The sequence below is a fragment of the Delphinus delphis genome, chromosome 16, assembly GCF_949987515.2.
Source record: "Delphinus delphis chromosome 16, mDelDel1.2, whole genome shotgun sequence".
Lineage (NCBI taxonomy): Eukaryota > Metazoa > Chordata > Mammalia > Artiodactyla > Delphinidae > Delphinus > Delphinus delphis.
This window is the reverse complement of record NC_082698.1, coordinates 26,367,864-26,390,310: the sequence shown is the minus strand read 5'-3', so window position 1 is coordinate 26,390,310 and position 22,447 is coordinate 26,367,864. Positions and strand designations below refer to the sequence as shown.

The window sequence follows — 22,447 nt, the reverse complement described above, 5'->3', positions numbered from 1 at the left end:
TTTAGTGACAGGAAACTAATGAAGGGTTTTAAGCAAGAAAGATTTGAGTGTTAAGTTACATCACTCTGCTGTCAGCGTGGATGACAGATTTAAAGATGGTAAGGCTGGAGAGAGGGAGACAAAAGAAGACTAACCTATCAATTTTCTGAGGAGGGTTGCCATGTCTTATTTGCCTCTGTATCCCCGATGCCTGGCACAGAGGAGCATAACAAATGTTTGTCAAAAGAATGAAGGCATCACTGCAATAGTTCAGGGATAATGGGGACTTTGGCAGTAGAGGAAAAATAGAAAAAAACAGATATGAGAAGTATGAGCTGAGGTAAAATTAGCTGAACATGGTGATAGTCTGGATATGAAAGATGAGGGATAGGAAAGAGTCAAGGGTGACTCTCAGGTCTTTGGCTTGGGGAACTGGGAAGACAGGTATCCCCATTCTGACACAGAATGAATGAGGAAGAACAGAAGTATAGAAAACAATGAGTTCCATTTTGGATATGCCAAACAAGAGGTACTTAGGTATGTGTAAGTGGGTATATTCAGCAAGTGCTTAAAGAGAACAGGTCTGAGACTCAGGAGGAATTAAGGCTAGAGACTTAGTAATCAGCAGTATATAGACAGTAGTGAAAACTGTAAGAATGAAAAAGATATTAGGGATTTTACTATATATATATATATATATATATATATGTAGACTGTAAAAGGTTAGAATTAAAAATTAACTCCAGGGCTTCCCTGGTGGCGCAATGGTTGAGAATCTGCCTGCTAATGCAGGGGACACGGGTTCGAGCCCTGGTCTGGGAGGATCTCACATGCCGCGGAGCAACTAGGCCTGTGAGCCACAACTACTGAGCCTGCGCATCTGGAGCCTGTGCTCCGCAACAAGAGAGGCTGTGAGAGTGAGAGGCCCGCGCACCACGATGAAGACTGGCCCCCACTTGCCACAACTAGAGAAAGCCCTCACACAGAAACGAAGACCCAACACAGCAAAAATAAATTAATAAAATTAATAAACTCCTACCCCCAACATCTTTTAAAAAAAAAAAAAAGGAACTGACTCCAGGTACTAAATCTTTGTGTATTCCTAATTGCATATTCGTAACGTTTTTATTTTAATAAATTTATTTATTTTATTTATTTATTTGTGGCTGCGTTGGGTCTTCATTGCTGCACATGGGCTTTCTCTAGTTGCAGTGAGTGGGGGCTACTCTTCATTGCAGTGCACGGGCTTCTCATTGCAGTGGTTTCTCTTGTTGTGGAGCACAAGCTCTAGGCATGCAGGCTTCAGTAGTTGTGGCTCACAGGCTCTAGAGCGCAGGCTCAGTAGTTGTGGTGCACAGGCTTAGCTGCTCCGCGGCATGTGGGATCTTCCTGGACCAGGGACCGAACCCGTGTCCCCTGCGTTGGCAGGCAGATTCTTAACCACTGCGCCACCAGGGAAGTCCCACATATTTGTAACTTTTAAAAAATAAACTAATCACTATAAGGATTCTTTGGCATACAGATTTCTTTATTTTAAATGTAGTGAATGAGAGAAGACAGGTTCTTCAAAGTTCATATTATGAACAACATTCGTTCAAGATAGTGACAAATACTGCAAATCAGATATTTGATAAGGCACTTGTATCCAAAATATAGAAAGAACTCTTACAACTCAACAATAAAAAGACAAATAATTCAATGTACAAACAGGCAAAGGATTTGAATAGACATTTCATACACACACACACACACACACACACATACACATACCCACATTGCTGGGGAAAATGTAAAATGGTACTGCCACTTTGGAAAACAGTTTGGAATTTCCTCAAAATGTAAACATAGAATTACCGTATGAGGGACTTCCCTGGTGGTGCAGTGGTTCAGAATCTGCCCACCAATGCAGGGCAGACGGGTTCAAGCCCTACTCCAGGAAGATCCCACAGGCCGCGGAGCAACTAAGCCCATGTGCCACAACTACAGAGCCTGTGCTCTAGAGCCCAGGAGCCACAACTACTGAGCCAGTGCTCTGGAGCCCACAAGCCACAACTACTGAAGCCCGTGTGCCCTACAGCCCACACGCTGCAACTACTGAGCCCATGAGCTGCAACTACTGAGCCCATGTGCTGCAACTACTGAAGCCTGCATGCCTAGAACCCAAGCTCCACAACAAGAGAAGCCACCACAATGAAAAGCCTGCGCGCCGCAACAGAGTAGCCCCCGCTGGCCGCAACTAGAGAAAGCCAGCGCACAGCAACAAAAACCCAATGCAGCCAAAAATAAATTAAAAAGAATAAAAATTCAATCATCTATGTCTGAGTCCAAATCTTCTAGTGCATCTAACTGTCTGCAGATGATCCATGAACAGCTGTCAGAAGCAGACATCCACAGGCACATCTACAGCTTATGTCTCACCTTCATGCACAGCTCCGCCTTGTCAAAGCCCATCAGCATGTTGATAATGTCAAACCCAGAGGTAGACTTATTTTTTTGATGGACTCCTCGAATGAGTGCACACAAGGTCTGCAGAGATGAGAGAAAGAATTCTTTCTAGAAAGGAAGTCTCAAAATGCAAAGGGCATTGGATCAGTAGCTTCACACTGCAACCTCAGAACCTTCTCCTTACACAGCTGACATTCAACTGCTCTATTCTCTGAGCTCCAAAACACAGTCTGAGTCTTAATATGTGCAAAATCCAGAAATGAAAAGAGGAACAGCAACTGAAACTGTTATCATCCTCTTTTTTTTATTTTCTGGCCATCCACTTTTTAAAAATTACACTGCAGACAAAGACTGGAAGGTGATATTCAAAAATAAGAAACAGGGGGCTTCCCTGGTGGTGCAGTGGTTGCGAGTCCACCTGCCGATGCAGGGGACATGGGTTTGTGCCCCGGTACAGGAAGATCCCACATGCCGCGGAATGGCTGGGCCCGTGAGCCATGGCCGCTGAGTCTGCATGTCCAGAGCCTGTGCTCCGCAATGGGAGAGGCCACAGCAGTGAGAGGCCCGCGTACCGCAAAAAAATAAAAATAAAAAACAGTTCTTGAGTTTGAATCATGGGATTGGTGGAGCTTTCCTTTATTTAACATTAGTTTTAGAACTTACATAATAGTTTACCATTTTTAATAATTATAGAGGTCCCTATATGATAACAACCAATCAACTCAAATCTTAAAAATTCATTACAATCCCCATCCACTACTTACTAGCTGTGTGAGCCTGGACAAATTAGTTAACTTTTCAGTGCCTTATTTTTCTCAGCTATAAAATGGGAATGATAATAGCATTAACCTCATAGGGATGTTGTGATGGCTATGTGAATTAATACTGTAAGGCACTTAGAATACTCCCTGGAACTTTGTTAAAGTTCCTGGAATAGTGCCTGGAACTTAACTTTGTTACAGCTCAATAAATATCAGGTATTATAATAAATGTACTATATTTTTATGGGTCACCAAGTGGCTTAATGTCAATTTATTTTCACTGGACTAAAATCAGTTTATAATTCATGCCCCCACAGTAAGCCACTATAATTACAGGAAGTACAATTTCCAACTTTCATTTCAACTTTCAATTAATGAGTCACTACAACTGTGATGCTCGAAATGTAGAATTTACTGTCCAAGGGTTAACAAAGCTACAGGATAAACATGGTCCTTCTCCCTGGGGCATCAACTCAAGAGGTAATTTCTACATTTTACAGATGAGAAAACTGGGGCTCACAAAGTGATCTGTCCAACTTGTAAGTTAGAAACTTAAACCCAATCTACCAAAAGTTCCAACAAAATCCTTTATGCTGTCATCAGTTCTTCATATTCTAAGCTTGTCAATCACTACCCTAAATACTCAGCCCAATCTAGGCTACACTGGAGCTACTAGACTATAAACTCTAGAAATTTTGCCCATCATTCATTCAAAAAAATTTACTTCTAGAATGCTATTTGCCAGGCACTGTTCTACACACTAGGAACAAAGTATTGAATAATACTGTCTTTGCCCTCAAGAAGCCTATAATGTATCCCACCAGCTCAATGCTTAGCACGTAACAGTAATTCAAGAAATAATGAATGTAGTTCAAGAATAATGAATATTCCTCACGATCATGCCACTTAGCATTAAGAATAGTGATTCTTAGGGCTTCCCTGGTGGCGCAGTGGTTGAGAGTCCGCCTGCCGATGCAGGGGACACGGGTTCATGCCCCGGTCCGGGAAGATCCCACATGCTGCGGAGCGGCTAGGCCTATGAGCCATGGCCGCGGAGGCTGCGCGTCCGGAGCCTGCGCTCCGCAACGGGAGAGGCCACAACAGTGAGAGGCCCGCGTACCGCAAAAAAAAAAAAAAAAAAAAAGAATAATGTTTTTAGAGTTGCAGACCTTTTTGAGAATCTGACAAAAGCCCTCTCTCCAAAAAAAATGTTCATATACACATAACGTACATTTACACATAAAATATTACATGTAACTTCAGGGAGTCAAGGACCTTCTGAAACCTCACATTAAGAAAATACTGTTTATTTAATTAAGAAAGTCTTCTGACTTTTGCTGTAGACTAATCAACCTTGCCAGAGTTTCCTCTCTCTCTCTTCCTGTCCTCAAGTAATAATAAAAATTCTGTCAAACAATCCTCCTTGGCATTAGATCAAATTATAAAATGGACAAGATAACTACTATAGGCGTCAATTTGTTTAACCAGGAAGATGGCTAAACAAACATGGCATAGATGTTTGATTACTTAAAGAAATAAAGAAAAAACAAAGAAAGCAAGCCTCAAACCTAAGGGCAATTTTAGGTTCCTCAAGTTCCAATAGATGTATTACAATTTCTTTCTCCTATTAAACAAGACTTCCCCAGTCTCCCAGCCTTGTACCTGCAATGCATTGACCACTCGAATTGGATGCTCCTCTCCCAGAGCCTGGATGCAGTGTTGAAATAAGCAATTAATATTTTCCTTGATCTTCATTAACTCCTCACCATCAAGAGATTCCAGCTTGCCTTCTAGGTACTCTAAATTCACCTAACGAGGAAACAATCAGGGCCTGAGTGCATTTTTACTGCAGCACCTAGAACACATGTGAAGGCAATCTCAGTTACCAGGAAAATCCACAGGTGCCACCAAGTCTTACCTTCATAAGGAAGAGCTCCTCCCAAAATCGAGGACTGCACTTACTAGGGTCCTCTGTCTGAAACCGGAAGATAAGTATATTCAATACCCCCAGCTAACACCAAAGCATTAAGAACACATTTGAAAGGGTCACTACACATAATCAACCTTACCTTTCACAATTAACTTTGAAAATGCTTGGTCATTCCAAACAGCTATAATGGGGAACAAGTTTTTTGGGTTCTTTTCCCAAATGGAAGACATTGTGCATGGATATACATTCCCTGCACCAAAAGTTAAATGGCTCAAAGAACCTCCCTCAAATCTTTCTCTTCTTAGCAAGAAAAGAACCTAGCCATCTGAGTCAGTTAGTCATATTATGATATATCCCCATTGTATTTGTATGGTACTCAGTTTTCAAAGCCCATTCACATACATGAAATACAATGGCCCAGTGAGCCAGGTAGGGTAGATATTATCATTATCCTCCTTTTAGGAAATAGAGTCCACAAGACTTACACAAGTGCAGGAGCCAGAACCCAGATCATCTAAGTAATACTGCCATGATTTTTACAACATCCTGCTTCTACTTGCCCTCCCGTATGCATTTAGTCCTCTGTACAGAGCCTGTAATATTCTCTTTTCTTACTTCAAATTGGTCCATAATTAGCAAAATTATGGTGCTAAAATCCAAATTTTCTTAGCAATAATTTTCAAACAGAAATTCTAGGAAGTTAGAGGCTTCTGGTTAGTGAGTGAAATAAGAAAAAGAGAACCCTTACTTCACAGGAAAGCTAATGACATAAAACCAGTATGTCAATTGCCTGCTATCACCTTACCTTAAATTGACCTTTTAAAATTACTACCAAGAACTAATGTCTTCATTAGATAAGAACTTCTGATCAAATAAGAAGATATTATCCTAGGAATCTCCTCTGGCTTTTTAATTGAGAATGACATAAAGAAGCAACATTTCTGGCCTTCTAATAAGGTTCTCATTTAGTGGATTCTTTCTATCCCTTTCTCTCAAGTCCTGCTCCCCAAGAGGGGCCACACATTGACCCTCACACTTCTGTAATATCATTTTGTTGTTTATATATGAAACAGGGAATTCATGGAGCTGGCATTTCCCATGCTCAAAGCTCTCTCAAGCAGGAGTCATATGTATACCAAGCTTATTACTTAACATAGAAAGAGCCCTAATAGGATCCTAATAACCACTCATTTTCTCTGTATAGCCACCTATACTGCCCTGGGCAATTCTGTATTAACTGTCGGCATGTCAAACTTTGTCTCTAAGGCTTGCCAAGAATTAGATGTTTTACTTGATCAAGTTATTTATCCAAGGCCATGTGGCAAAACTGAACAAGTAAGGACTCTGGAGTCAGACACTAGGGTTCAAATCACAGCTCCTTCACTTTCTAGCTGTGACTGCCAGTTTTCTCATTATCATGCTCTTTTACATGGCACATGTAAAAACATAGCCTTCTTGCAGCATTCTTGTCAGAATTAGAGCTAATGAATGTATTTGGTGATGCATTTAGAACAATGTCAGGCACATAGTAAGAACTCAAGAATCTCCCTCAAATTCTTCTCTTCTTAGCGAGAAGTGAACCTAGCCATCTGAATCAATTAGTCATATTATGATGCATCCCCATTGTATTTGTATGTTGCTCAGTTTTCAAAGCCCATTCACATACATGAAATACAATGGCCCAGTGAGCCAGGTAGGGTAAATATTATCATTATCCTCCTTCTAGGAAAGAGAGTCCACAAGATTTACACAAGATATGGTTAACTCCTTTTACAAGTATTACATGTTTTAAATGTTTACATGTACTACTAATGACCAGGATTTCAGAAGTCAAGTACATCTGCAGGGTTTCTAATCACTCTAACCTTCCCTGATAGGGTACATTTTACAACACAGGCTTGGACCATGGTCAATAAGCAGTTCTGAAGACCCAAAGAAATCCCCTAATCTAATTGCTAATAATTCCTCAGTCTTCTCATAGAATTGGAAGATGAGATAGTCTAACTAAGCAATTGTTTTGTCCACTAACAACTTGAGATGGAATATAATAGTGCATCTTTTTAAAATATCTGAATTAGATAGAATTCTAGAGCCAAAAGGAAATTCAAGGGACATCTAGGATAGAAAGGTCCTTATGTCAAATCATAAGGGGACTTCCCTGACGGGCCGGTGGTTAAGACTCCACGTTTCAACTGCAGGGGGCACAGGTTCAATCCTTGGCCAGGGAACTAAGATCCCACATGCCACGAGGCACAGCCAAAAAAAAAAAAAAAAATCATAAGGAAGAAAAGTCTTATAGATATCAGAAAAGAAGTTTCCTGAGCCTTCCTCCCTCCTTTCAATTGTTTTACCCAGCTCAAGGCAACAGTCTATAAGAACAACATAATAACAATCTATATTAAAATTAACACATGATCATAACTTCTACCATGAGAGAGCTCACCCTCACCCTTGTTCTCTCTCTTTCTCCCTCTGAAGAACTAGAAGGTAGCAGGCAGAGGTGAGGTTATTTCTCATTTTGGAACAAGAAACTAAGGAGTCAACCTGTGCCCAATGTCAGGGCTCCAGGCCTTACCATGAAGATCTCATCATACATCAGCACCACTTTTTCCTTCAGTGGTTTTTTGTAGGCTGAAGATTTCCTGAGCAAACCCCCTCGTTTCTCTACCTGTGCCATGGTTAGAGAATCTGTGAAAAGAAAGCCACAGTTAGTGCTAGAAATGCTCTCTAAGATGTTGGAGAATCTACTGAAATACCTCTCAATGGGAAATTTTTTAGGAAGAAGAAATGATAAACAACCATGCTATAGATTTTGTGCATCTGTCCAACGCCCCCTTCTCTAACCATGTAATTTCAAGGTTTAAATCATTACTTGGCTTACAGCACAACACATTTTACATCCTTAAAACATGCCAGTGGACAAGACTTAAAGAAGATGCAAAACCAAGCAGGAAAGTGTAACTAGCTCCATCTTTAATAAGTCTGGCCACATATCTGACGCTGATGGAAGGAAGGCTGCAAAGCACACGCTGCCCACAGACTGATGATGAAGTTAAATTTCAAGTATTGATCGAGCTTAGGACCATTAAGACAGGAAGTGTGCTGCAGACTGACGAGCTCCATTGATTTCCCCAAAGTAAGCAGGTCTTCCTCACTGCAAAGTACTTGCCCTTCACTGCCTCATAAATCACACTGCACTTGACCATCTTCAGAAATTCCTCTGGAAAGAGACCCAAGGCAGAAAACAGCAGTTAAAAGACCAAAAGTTAAATTTAATTTCAAAATAACCAAAAATAACAATATATTCCTTTCAAGTTTCTATTTTTAATATTTATTTATTTGGCTCCACTGCGTGTTAGTTGCAGCACACAGATCTTCATTGCAGCATGCGGGCTCTTTTAGTTGTGGCATGCATGCGGGATCTAGTTCCCTGACCAGGGATGGAACCCGGGCCCCTTGCATTGGGAGCTCACAGTCTAAACCACTGGACCACCAGGGAAGTCCCTCAAATTTAATTATACATATATTTGTAACACTGTACTGCAGATCAAACTTCAGAGTATTTTTTTAATTCTATATAAAAGCAGTTCCATGAACCATGCTCAAATTTTCCCATCTTGCTTCAAGGAATTCTCAATTTTTTTCAAATGAGAACTTGAAACCCCACAGGTCTCCATGTGGATTTACACATATTCTCTCACTTCCCAGATTCTTTCTATTGTTGACAAAATTCCTCTCTTTCTCTTAAATCCTAGGCTCTAGTTGTGAAACTTAATCTCACCCAGTAGCAAGTATGGATGGTAGTGAGGAGACAGATTTCACTTCCAGACAAATCCAACACAGCAAAAAATTAATTTTGTTCAATGATGTTTGGAAAATATATACTACCTTGCAAATCAAAATTTTGTTTAAGGAAGAGATGCATCCAATAGCATAAAAGACTGTATCTCAAACATCATCTATCTCTAATACATATAGCCAAAAAGGAGATTCACTTTTGAGCACTAAAAGCACAGAAAATTTCAACTGGATGTTAAGCATCCTTAGCACAGAGACTATATCTTACACTTTTTCCATAAGCACGTGGCTCATGGTAAATGCTCAGAGTATGCTTATCACTGACTGATTCTACATGGTGGAGACCTGAGAAGTCCTAGGTCTGACCTAAAATTTTAGTTAGATCTGTCTCTATCAAAGCCTCACTAAGCCCTCAAATTCCTTTACGATCCAGAGAAAACTGAAGGAAAAAATAACAACAAAAAAAGAGAAGATTCTTTCAGGCAATTTATACTATATTGATCATGGCTTTGCCTTAAAGCATGAAATACAGCCTCCATTCAAAACATTCTTGTGTCTTTTAAATAGGTTGTCAAGAGGAAGATGTCCTTATCGGGGGGAAAATAAATTGGAAATCAAGAGGATCCTATTAAAATAAATCAAAAGCAATGCAATTCTAAGCTTAGTGGATACAGACCTTTCATGTGCTCAGCTTCAACCAGTTGATTAACAAGAATAGTGGGAACCACAAGTCCCTGGATGTTAAAAGCAAATGTTTACAAACATCTCCCTCTGAGGATTTATAATTAAGTTACTGCTAATCAATGTCCAGCCCAAATCTAATAAACTCACTTTCTCTATTTCAGAATCAATACTTTCTAATAAGCAAAAGGGAATAGGAGAGGCGGGAAAAACAATTTCAACCCGAAGTACCAAATTTCCTAAGAAATTAAATTGTTTTCATCACTCTCCTTCCATTTGGAACAGGGGGAAATTCAACCAAAGGCCTCAACACATTACTCTCTGTCATCATCACAGGCACCTGGAATTTACCACCCAAGCTGTCTGAAGTGTGACTGGAAACTGACAACATAAAGTCTCCTCCTTCTGCCAGCACTTCTACCCATTAAGCACAGCAAAGAAGGGTGTTTCTAGGGTAATAGATTGGAAGAAGTGTAGAACTCTTACAAAAGTCTTTCTGGGGTCTCAGAAATTAAGCTTGTGCTTCCAAATTTGAAAGTAAAATATCTGACTGGTAAAGCAGTAAACTGGAATACATCAGTAATGTGAGTGTAATCTGTTTATATCCTCCCAGTGTTTCTTTCCTCTTTCACAATCCTCCCCTGCTGTAGAGAGAACGAGTACCAGCTGAGGAGCAGCAAGACATAATGGAACAAACAACCGGCAGAACTGAGACTAGAACACAGCTCTCCCAAACAACTAGATGACACTGAGTAAATCATTGTGCTTCTCAGTTTCCTTACAAGTAAAACTAGGGGACTGGACTAGACATATCATCTAATGATTCTCTTAGCATCCCTGAAATACCACAAACACATAGGAAACACCTAAATATTATAAAGCACTAGTTTAGGCACTAAGGTGTTACAAAGAGGAAACTACAGACCGGATCCTCTAGGAGCTCACAATCTATTAGCGGAGACAGGCACAGAATAACCCACAGCACAAGGCAAATCATGAGAAATAGAGTAAAAGTACAAAGAAAATGCTATGGGACTACAAGGAAGAGAAAAAAGCATTCTATGAGTACGCTATGACCTCTGTTGATCTAGGCTTTTAAATCCTTCTAGCGAAGAAGTAAACACAGCAAAGCCACGGCAATCCCACAGAAATGTCATCTTAGACATTAACACAGTTTCTCAGAAATAAGACATACAGTAGACAAAGTATAAAAAAGAATTAGGCAACTTTTCAATACTACTTTCACCTACCACCAAACTTAGGAATGGCTTCAAATCCCCCAAACTCAATGGTAAATCAATGAAGTCTTTCATTCCTAAACCTCAGGGACTGCTGGTCCCATGACCTGCAGCACAACTTCTCTCTGAAAGACCAAAGTCATACAACTTTTTAAGAACTATATCTTAAAGCAATCCAGCCACACACTTCTTAAATGCACATCAGTTCACATCCCTACAGGATAAAATAATCAAATATCAAAAACCTAAAGCCAAACACTTCCAATGGCTTACAAGCAAGGAATGCTAGTTACACTTAACTAATTATTCATTTATTTTACTGTCTTCTTGAGCACAATACATGCCAACTCTAGTATCAGAAAATTAATCTAATAGAAATTCACTCTGATTTCCAGAGTTACCAGTTAATCTATCAAAAGTCTTGGTATTGTATCTATGTGAGATGATGGAGGTTAACTAAATCTGTTGAGGTAATCATTTCCCCAAATACATAAATCAAACCATTATGCTGTATACCTTAAATATATACAGTAATGTCTGTCAACTATTTCTCAATAAAACTGGAAAAAAATCTAAAAAAAGTGTCTTTGGTTTTAGTCCCAATTCTTATACACTTATTCTATAACCTTAAGTTTCCTTTCCCTTCCTGGCTTGAATTTGCCAATCTGTAAAAAGAAGCCATGCCAAGGATGTGCAGAAAAGGCAACCCTTGTACACTGCTGGTAGGAATGTAAATTGGTACAGCCACTATGGAAAACAGTATGGAGGTTCCCCAAATATTAAAAATAAAACTACCAGGGCTTCCCTGGTGGCACAGTGGTTAAGAATCCGCCTGCCAATGCAGGGGACAGGCACTTGAGCCCTGGTCCGGGAAGATCCCACATGCCATGGAGCAACTAAGCCCATGCACCACAACTACTGAGCCTGCGCTCCAGATCCCACGAGCCACAACTACTGAGCCCGCGTGCCACAACTACTGAAGCCCATGAGCCTAGAGCCCATGCTCTGCAACAAGAGAAGCCACTGCAATGAGAAGCCCATGCACTGCAATGAAGCCCCCCGCTCACCACAACTAGAGAAAGCCTGTGCATAGCAACAAAGACCCAATGCAGCCAAAAATAAATAAGTAAAATAAATTTATTGAAAAAAAAATTATATGTGGAATCTAAAAAAAGTCAAACACATAGAAATGGAGTAGATTAGATTGGTGGTTGCCAGGGGATGGGGGATGGGGCAAATCGAGAGATGTTGGTCAAAGGGTACAAACTTCCAGTTATAAGACGAATAAGTTCTGGGGATCTAACATACAACCCAGTGACTATAGTTAACAATACTGTATTGTATATCTGAAAGTTGCTATGATTAAATCTTAAATGTTCTCACCACAAAAAACGAAAAAAAGTGACTATGTGAGGGAATGGATGTGTTAACTAACTTCATCATGGTAATCATTTCACAATATATATGTGTATCAAATCATCGTATTGCATATCTTAAAATTATACAATGTTATATGTAAATTATATTTCAATAAATGGGGGGAGGGCATGGAACAGCTCTCTGTAGGCTTTCAATGCAATGGTCTGGAGTTCTAGGCTCATACTTGTAATGGACTATTAGCAAGTATCACCCTCACACTTCACTGTCCAGGGACGCTCCAAAACACTAGTGTAGGTAGATGCTAAGGTAAACATCCCAAAACATTTCAACCAGTATATAAGAAAAGAAAAAGGAGAAGAGAAAGAAAAGAAGAAGGGGAAAGAAGGAAAATTAATAAAAATAAATGTGCCCATCATCTAGGAAGAAAAAAACATGCACAGATCAGGTGTTCATTCAACAAACATTGATCACCTAAGCATTAGGGATACAGCAGTGAACAAGCAGACAAGATCCCTGCTCTCAGAGTTTTCATTCTAGTAGAGGAAGAAAGACAAGTTAAGTTCAGACAATGATAAGTATCTTGAAGACAAATTGTCTAGGGGTACTACAACAGATTGCAGATTAAAGGCCTCTATGGGAAGTGATATGTGGACTGAGATCAGAATAACAGAAAGAAAACAGCCATGTGAAAATCTTGGGAGAAGTGTTCAGACAGAGGCAATGGCAAGTGCAAAGGCTCCAAGATTTGAACACACTTGGCATGTTCAAGAAACAGAAATGCCAGAGTGCCTATAGTACAAACATTCCCTTTTTGAAAGGTTTTTGTAAAACTTATTCAAGTGGGGCTTCCCTGGTGGCGCAGTGGTTAAGAATCCACCTGCCAAGGCAGGGTTCGAGCCCTAGTCCGGGAAGATCCCACATGCCGTGGAGCAACTAAGCCCTTGCGCCACAACTACTGAGACTGTGCTCTAGAGCCTGCAAGCCACAACTACTGAGCCTGCGTGCCACAACTACTGAAGCCCGCATGCCTAGAGCCCATGCTCCGCAACAAGAGAAGCCACCACAACGAAGAGCAGCCCCAGCTTGCCGCAACTAGAGAAAGCCTGTGCACAGCAACAAAGACCCAACGCAGGAAGGAAGGAAGGGAGGGAGGGAGGGAGGAAGGAAGGGAGGGAGGGAGGGAGGGAGGGAGGGAGGGAGTACAAACTAATGATTTCATTTATGTGAAACTCAAAAAGGCAAAATTAGTCTACGGTGACAGACATCCGAATAGTGGTTACCCTGGGTGGGGAGATGAGTGGGAAGGAGCACAAGGAAGCCTTCTGAGGTGCCAGAAACGTGGTTTATCTTGACCCGAGTGGAAGTCACACAAATATGTACATGTGTAAAAGAATTATCAAGTCATACACTTCACATTATGTACACTATTCCTCAACCTAAAATACTGCATGTGCTCATATACGTATATGAAAATTTAACAATACCCATGCAGAACACTAGAACAAAGGCTAATAGGGACCCCACCTTGCACACATAGGACACTGATCTAAAATAACCACCAAAGAGTTAACACTTATTTCGTACTTGCTACATACCAAGCACTGTTCCAAGCACTTTATATACATTAATTCATTTCATCCTCACAACAAACCTATGATCCAGGAACTTTACAATAAGAAAACTAAAGCATGAAGTGGTTAAAAAACAAAAATTTAAAAATTTGCCAGGATAAGTGAAAGTAGGGACTCAAACCCAGACAGCCTGATGTTTGAGTTCAGCCTTTAACCACTGTACTATACTGAGGAGGAATGAGCAGAAGTAGAGTAACCTACACATAAACAAAGCTGAGCATCTGCAAAGAAACCGAAGAGGTTCCAGGTAAGTGAGGAGGAAACGTATATGCTCACTGACCTTAATGAACAAACTCTGGAATGTCCAGATATCTTGAGTTTCATCACTAGTTTGCCGGTAGGTAGATGTGCCACGGTAGGAAGTAAAAGATAACTGTCTGATACATGCATATGTATATAAATATTGATAACGGTAAAGTGAAAAAGAGACAAATTAATGAAATAGTAGAAAACTTCGGAAAAACTAGAGAGGAATCTGAGTTTCTATTCAAGTTGACAGATGTATTCAATATGGTAAACAGAAAACAAATTTTAACAAGGCCGAAAGACACTGATATCCACTACAGGATTTAATTGATACTATTTTAACTGAGCTAAGTCAGTGCTCTGAGGATAATTCTCCACCAAAACTTCATTATGAATGGAAAGATATTGTAAAAAATGCTTTACCCCTGCAGAGCCGTGATCACATGTTTCAGAATCTCCTGGCATGCCTCCTGGAAAGGTAGACTCCTAAGCCCCCCTCCCCACTACTGAAACAGATTTTTCAAGATAAGGATTAGAGGTCTACATTTTTTTTTTTTTTTTTTTTTTTTTTGCGGTACGCGGGCCTCTCACTGTTGTGGCCTCTCCAGCTGCGGAGCACAGGCTCCAGACGCGCAGGCTCAGCGGCCACGGCTCACGGGCCCAGCCGCTCTGCGGCATGTGGGATCCCCCCGGACCAGGGCACAAACCCGCGTCCCCTGCATCGGCAGGTGGACTCCCAACCACCGCCCCACCAGGGAAGCCCAGAGGTCTACATTTTTAATAATCACTCCAGTCAGTGGTTCTCAACTGGGGCAATTCTGCCTCCCAGGGGACATTTGTCAATGCCTGGAGACATTTTTGGTTGTCACAGCTGGGAGGGAAGGTACTACTAGCATCTACTGGGTAGAGGCCAGGGATGCTGCTAAACATCCTGAAGTATACAGAACAGTTAACACAACAAAGAATTATATGGTCCAATAAGTCAATAACGCCGAGGTTGAAAAACCCTGCCCCAAATAATTCTGATGCTCACTAAAGTTTGAGAAGTACTCATCTGAGCCTTAAATCAGGCCTTCAAAAGAAAGGAGCATCTGGACAGAAGATGATTTTGAGAGGATGAATAAAACTTCTGCCATCTCTAGAAAAGGCGCTGGAGCAATCCTTACCTACTTCCAGCTCATTCCCCCCATATTAACTCACCAACGCATCCCCTTTCCTTAGGATCTTAGCCGCAGTTTGCCCATCTGTGAAGGATCACTACAAAACACACTGACTATAGTAATCCACAATGCCTAGTGAAGGAGATGAAAACCCTGTCTGCCCAAGAGATGTGGCTGAGTCAGATATTACCATTCCACTGTCTGACAATAAGCCATTCACCCAACACACAAGAGGGGGCAATATGTTTATAAAGCCAGAAATAGCCTCCTCCAAGACTCTCCTAAAAAGAGTTCCCTAGTTCCTCTAGATGCGAGGTTTTTTTAAAATCTTTAGGCAAAAGTTATCTGCTCCGTATGTTCTTCTGCAAGGCATCCCACACTCTCAAGGTAAACACTAGCACTATAATGCAAGGCATTTCTACCTCCAAATACCAACACTTCGTTTCTCAAACTAGCTCCTAACATGCCTCTTCCTTTCTGAAGGCCCCAAGGATTTAGCTCACTTGCTGCATTCACATACTGCTGTTCCACATGATTCCCTGCCATACCTTCTCTCAGTAGCATGGGACACAGGTTCCCTCAATTGCACCCTATAGATTGGCTCTAAAACCAGCCTATAACTCCTTTCCATTTTAATGGATTTTTACTGCTAGTCACTCCAAGTCTTTCATACCTCCAAAATGAAAATAAAGTGAGGCCTGCATACTTGAAGCCACCTCTCTAAATTCCCTTCATAGAGAGCTCCAGGACAGGCCACCACTCTTCTGTTCTTTTACAGTTTTTTTATCGAATTTTATTTTACTTATTTTTTTATACAGCAGGTTCTTATTAGTTATCCATTTTATACAAATTAGTGTATACATGTCAATCTCAATTGCCCAATTCATCCCACCCCCACCCCACCACTTTTCCCCATTGGTGTCCATACGTTTGTTCCCTACATCTGTGTCTCTATTTCTGCCTGGCAAACTGGTTCATCTGTACCATTCTTCTAGGTTCCACATATATGCGTTAATATACAATATTTGTTTTTCTCTTTCTGACTTACTTCACTCTGTATGACAGTCTGTAGATCCATCCACGTCTCCACAAATGACAGAATTTCGTTCCTTTTTATGGCTGAGTAATATTCCATTGTATATATGTACCACATCTTCTTTATCCATTCATCTGTCAATGGGCATTTAGGTTGCTTCCATGACCTGGCTATTGTAAATAGTGCTGCAATGAACATTGGGGTGCATGTGTCTTTTTGAATTATAACTTTCTCTGGGTATATGCCCAGTAGTGGGATTGCTGGGTCATATGGTAATTCTATTTTTAGTATTTTAAGGAACCTCCATAATGTTCTCCATAGTGGCTGTATCAATTTACATTCCCACCAACAGTGCAAGAGGGTTCCCTTTTCTCCACACCCTCTCCAGCATTTATTGTTTGTAGATTTTCTGATGATGCCCATTCTAACTGGTGTGAGGTGATACCTCACTGTAGTTTTGATTTGCATTTCTCTAATAATTAGTGATGTTGAGCAGCTTTTCATGTGCTTCCTGGCCATCTGTATGTCTTCTTTGGAGAAATGTCTATTTAGGTCTTCTGACCATTTTTTTGATTGGGTTGTTTGTTCTTTTAATATTGAGCTGCATGAGCTGTTCATATATTTTGGAGATTAATCCTTTGTCCGTTGATTCATTTGCAAATATTTTCTCCCATTCTGAGGGTTGTCTTTTCGTCTTGTTTGTAGTTTCCTTTGCTTTGCAAAAGCTTTTAAGGTTCATTATGTCCCATTTGTTTATTTTTGTTTTTATTTCCCTTACTCTAGGAGGTGGATCAAAAAAGACCTTGCTGTGATTTATCTCAAAGAGTGTTCTTCCTATGTTTTCCTCTAAGAGTTTTATAGTGTACAGTCTTACATTTAGGTCTCTAATCCATTTTGAGTTTATTTTTGTGTATGCTGTTAGGGAGTGTTCTAATTGCATTCTTTTACATGTAGCTGTCCAGTTTTCCCAGCACCACTTATTGAAGAGCCTGTCTTTTCTCCATAGTATATCCTTGCCTCCTTTGTCATAGATTAGTTGAGCATAGGTGCGTGGGTTTATCTCTGGGCTTTCTATCCTGTTCCATTGATCTATATTTCTGTTTTGGTGCCAGGACCATATTGTCTTGATTACTGTAGCTTTGTAGTGTAGTCTGAAGTCAGGGAGTCTGATTCCTCCAGCTCCATTTTTTCGCTCAAGACTGCTTTGGCTATTCGGAGTCTTTTGTGTCTCCATACAAATTTTAAGGTTTGTTGTTCTAGTTCGGTAAAAAAATGCCATTGGTAATTTGATAGGGATTGCATTGAATCTGTAGATTGCTTTGGGTAGTACAGTCATTTTCACAATATTGATTTCCCAATCCAAGAACATGGTATATCTCTCCATCTGTAGGTATCATCTTTAATTTCTTTCATCATTGTCTTATAGTTTTCTGCACGTAGGTCTTTTGTCTCCCTAGGTAGGTTTATTCCTAGGTATTTTATTCTTTTTGTTGCGATGGTAAATGGGAGTGTTTACTTCTCTTTCAGATTTTTCATCATTAGTGTATAGGAATGTAAGAGATTTCTGTGCATTAATTTTGTATCCTGCAACTTTACCAAATTCATTGATTAGCTCTAGTAGTTTTCTGGTGGCCTCTTTAGGATTCACTAGGTAGTATCATGTCATCTGCAAACAGTGACAGTTTTACTTCTTCTTTTCCAATTCGTATTCCTTTTATTTATTTTTGTTCTCCCATTGTCGTGGCTAGGACTTCCAAAACTATGTTGAATAATAGTGGTGAGAGTGGACATCCTTGTCTTGTTCCTGATCTTAGAGGAAATGCTTTCAGTTTTTCACCATTAAGAATGATGTTTGCTGTGGGTCTGTCGTATATGGCCTTTATTATGTTGAGGTAGGTTCCCTCTATGCCTACTTTCTGGAGAGTTTTTATCATAAACGGGTGTTGAATTTTGTCAAAAGCTTTTTCTGCATCTATTGAGATGATCATATGGTTTTTCCTCTTCAATTTGTTAATATGGTGTATCACATTGATTGATTTGCGTATACTGAAGAATCCTTGCATCCCTGGGATAAATCCCACTTGATCAGGGTGTATGATCCTTTTAATGTGTTGTTGGATTCTGTTTGCTAACATTTTGTTGAGGATTTCTGCATCTATATTCATCAGTGACACTGGTCTATAATTTTCTTTTTTTGTAGTATCTTTGTCTGGTTTTGGTATCAGGGTGATGGTGGCCTCACAGAATGAGTTTGGGAGTGTTCCTTCCTCTGCAATGTTTTGGAAGAGTTTGAGAAGGATGGGTGTTAGCTCTTCTCTAAATGTTTGAAAGAATTCACCTGTGAAGCCATCTGCTCCTAAACTTTTGTTTGTTGGAAGATTTTAAATCATAGTTTCAATTTCATTACTTGTGATTGGTCTGTTCATATTGTTTCTTCTTGGTTCAGTCTTGGAAGGTTAAACCTTTCTAAGAATTTGTCCATTTCTTCCAGGTTGTACATTTTATTGGCACAGAGTTGCTTGTAGTAGTCTCTCAAGATGCTTTGTATTTCTGCAGTGTCTGTTGAAACTTCCCCTTTTTCATTTCTAAATTTATTGATTTGAGTCCTCTCCCTCTTTTTCTTCATGGGTCTGGCTAAAGGTTTATCAATTTTGTTTATCTTCTCAAAGAACTAGCTTTTAGTTTTATTGATCTTTGCTATTGTTTTGTTTCTATTTCATTTATTTCTGCTCTGATCTTCATGATTTCTTCTACTAACTTTGGGTTTTGTTTGTTTTTCTTTCTCTAGTTCCTTTAGGTGTAAGGTTAAATTGTTTGAGATTTTTCTTGTTTCTTGAGGTAGGCTTGTATTGCTATAAACTTCCCTCTTAGAACTGCTTTTGCTGCATCCCATAGGTTTTGGATCATCGTGTTTTCGTTGTAATTTGTCTCTAGGTATTTTTTGATTTTCTCTTTGATTTCTTCAGTGATCTCTTGGTTATTTAGTAACGTATTATTTAGCCTCCATGTTTGTGTTTTTCACTTTTTTTTCCCTGTAATTGAATTCTAATCTCATAGCGTTGTGGTCAGAAAAGATGCTTGCTATGATTTCAATTTTCTTAAATTTACTGAGCCTTGATTTGTGACCCAAGATGTGACCTATCCTGGAGAATGTTCCATGTACAATTGAGAAGAAAGTGTAATCTGCTGTTTTTGGATGGAGTGTCCTATAAATATCAATTAAATCTATCTGCTCTATTGTGTCATTTAAAGCTTGTGTTTCATTATTAATTTTCTGTTTGGATGATCTGTCCATTGGTGTAAGTGAGGTGTTAAAGTCCCCACTATTATTGTGTTACTGTCGATTTCCTCTTTTATAGCTGTTAGCAGTTGCCTTATGTATTGAGGTGCTCCTATGTTGGGTGCATATATATTTATAATTGTTATATCTTCCTCTTGGATTGATCCCTTGATCATTATGTAGTGTCCTTCCTTGTCTTGTGTAACATTCTTTATTTTAAAGTCTATTTTATCTGATATGAGTATTGCTATTCCAGCTTTCTTTTGATTTCCATTTGCATGGAATATCTTTTTCCATCCCCTCACTTTCAGTCTGTGTGTGTCCCTAGGTCTGAAGTGGGTCTCTTGTAGACAGCATATATATGGGTCTTGTTTTTGTATCCATTCAGTGAGCCTGTGTCTTTTGGTTGGAGCATTTAATCCATTCACGTTTAAGGCAATTATCAATATGTATGTTCCTATGACCATTTTCTTAATTACTATGGGTTTGTTTTTGTAGGTGCTTTTCTTCTCTTGTGTTTCCCACTTAGAGAAGTTCCTTTAGCATTTGTTGTAGAGCTGGTTTGGTGGTGCTGAATTCTCTTAGCTTTTGCTTATCTGTAATACTTTTGATTTCTCCATCAAATCTGAATGAGATCCTTGCCGGGTAGAGTAATCTTGGGTGTAAGTTCTTCCCTTTCATAAGTTTAAATATATCATGCCACTCCCTTCTGGCTTGTAGAGTTTCTGCTGAGAAATCAGCTATTAACCTTATGGGAGCTCCCTTGTATGTTACTTATCATTTTTCCCTTGTTGCTTTCGATAATTTTTCTTTGTCTTTAATTTTTGTCAAATTGATTACTATGTGTCTCAGCGTGTTTCTCCTTGGGTCTATCCTGCACTTCCTGAACTTGGATGGCTATTTCCTTTACTACGTTAGGGAAGTTTTTGACTATAATCTCTTCAAATATTTTCTCCAGTTCTTTCTCTCTCTCTTCTCCTTCTGGGACCCCTATAATGCAAATGTTGTTGCATTTAATGTTGTCCCAGAGGTTTCTTAGGCTGTCTTCATTTCTTTTCATTCTTTTTCCTTTATTCTGTTCCATGGCAGTGAATTCCACCATTCTGTCTTCCAGGTCACTTATCCGTTTTTTTGCCTCAGTTATTCTACTATTGATTCCTTCTAGTGTATTTTTCATTTCAGTTATTGTATTGTTCATCTCTGTTTGTTTGTTCTGTAATTCTTCTGGGTGGTTCCTATTTAATTCTTCTAGTTCTTTGTTAAACATTTCTTGCATCTTCTCGATCTTTGCCTCCATTCTTTTTCCGAGGTCCTGGATCATCTTCACTATCATTATTGTGAATTCTTTTTCAGGAAGCTTGCCTATCTCTTCATTTAGTTGTTTTTCTGGGGTTTTATCTTGTTCCTTTATCTGGTACAAAGTCCTCTGCCTTTTCATTTTGGCTATCTTTCTGTGAATGTGGTTTTCCTTCCACAGGCTCCAGAACTGTCCACCCTTTTGTTCTATCATTTCTGTTTTTTTTAATTACTGGGGATGGAATTCATCACTCATTCCTCCAAATATTTCAGAGCACAGCCTCCCACTCAAGGTGGTATATAATAATAAATAACACTACTGAGTAGTCACTATGTACTTGGCACTATTCTAAGTGATTTAAATATGCTGTACTTAATCCTCACAATAAACAAATGAAGTAGGTACTAATACCATAATTTTACAATGAGGATGTTACTTTGCCCAAAGTAACAGATTTTAAGTGGTACAGCCACTAAATCTTTCTGTCTGGTAGCCCTTCTCCCTATGAGAATATCTTGTTAGTGCAAAAAAAGCAGGTGCTAACTAGTAGAACATTCAAAATCCAGATTCAGTTAAAATTCTATGGAAACTCCAAACTGATATCCATAATATCAACATTCCCACTTGATCCAAGAAAAGTCAGTCAACTCAGGACATCATCTGACAAGCATCATCCCTATTTTCTAGATGCTAGGATAGAACCAGCCTGATTCAGTAATAAGCACATGTGCCACTATGGGGCAGCGTCTATATCTTGTGTGTGCTCTGAACAGCGCTCACCTCAGAGTGAGTATTTAGGCTACACTTGAAAGTGGAATTAACTCAGGGACTTTCCCAAAACTAAACAGCAAGTGGCAAAACCAGGACTTCTGCAGTCTCTACTCTGGATATCAGCCATAGTCTGTACCTACTAGAAGTGAACTAGCTTCACAGAAGAGAATTCAGTCTGGTCCCATCAGAATCTACTAAGTCTGCCAACTTTCACAAACTAATAATACAGATGAAGAGGTTTAAATAAACATGACCACCTCAGGTTCCCTTTCAAATGATTTTACACAAGAAGGAATGCACTTGCACCTTCAGAAGGAGGAACCAACTTCAAATTGACAGGATTTCAGGAAACTCTGATTGAAAATCACATTTTTCTGACATCTCCCAGAATGAGAATTCATTGTAAGATCCTCTTCTCAATGAGCAGCAGCCTCTTATAAATTAATACTGTCTATCTCCTGCTCATGCCCTGAACTTCCTCAAGCAGCAACACATCACTCATATCTTCTTCATTTCCTTTCCTGTTGACCCATACAAGCCTCATGAATACCACCTAAGTATAAAATGAAAATTGTAAGACAGACTCCCATAATCTTCTTAAAGAAAGCCCAAAAGGTAACTTCGACCTGGCAAAGTAAACTGATTTCCTGCTAGCTTAACTAACATTTATTGAGAGCTTATAATAACACAGGCATTGTATAAGGGGAAAAGGGATGCAAAATTATTGAGGTATATGGTCCCTGCCTTGAGAAGCTCACTATTAAGTGGAAGAAGGGCATATTCTAATATTTCCTTATAAAGAAATAAACATTAT

General features: G+C 39.6%; 1 protein-coding gene across 3 annotated transcripts in view; it reads right to left on the bottom strand.

The window, feature by feature from the left end:
* ARMH3 (armadillo like helical domain containing 3) overlaps window positions 1–22,447 on the bottom strand; it is a 176,497-nt gene that overhangs the window by 146,532 nt on the left and 7,518 nt on the right. For all 3 annotated transcript variants that reach the window (XM_060034211.1, XM_060034210.1, XM_060034212.1), the window contains exons 2-5: window positions 7,691–7,803; window positions 5,104–5,160; window positions 4,848–4,994; window positions 2,398–2,505 (exon numbers count right to left, since the gene is read on the bottom strand). In XM_060034211.1, the coding sequence (XP_059890194.1) occupies window positions 2,398–2,505; window positions 4,848–4,994; window positions 5,104–5,160; window positions 7,691–7,792 (414 nt within the window). In that variant the 5' untranslated portion in view covers window positions 7,793–7,803. The remainder of the gene's footprint in view (window positions 1–2,397; window positions 2,506–4,847; window positions 4,995–5,103; window positions 5,161–7,690; window positions 7,804–22,447) is intronic.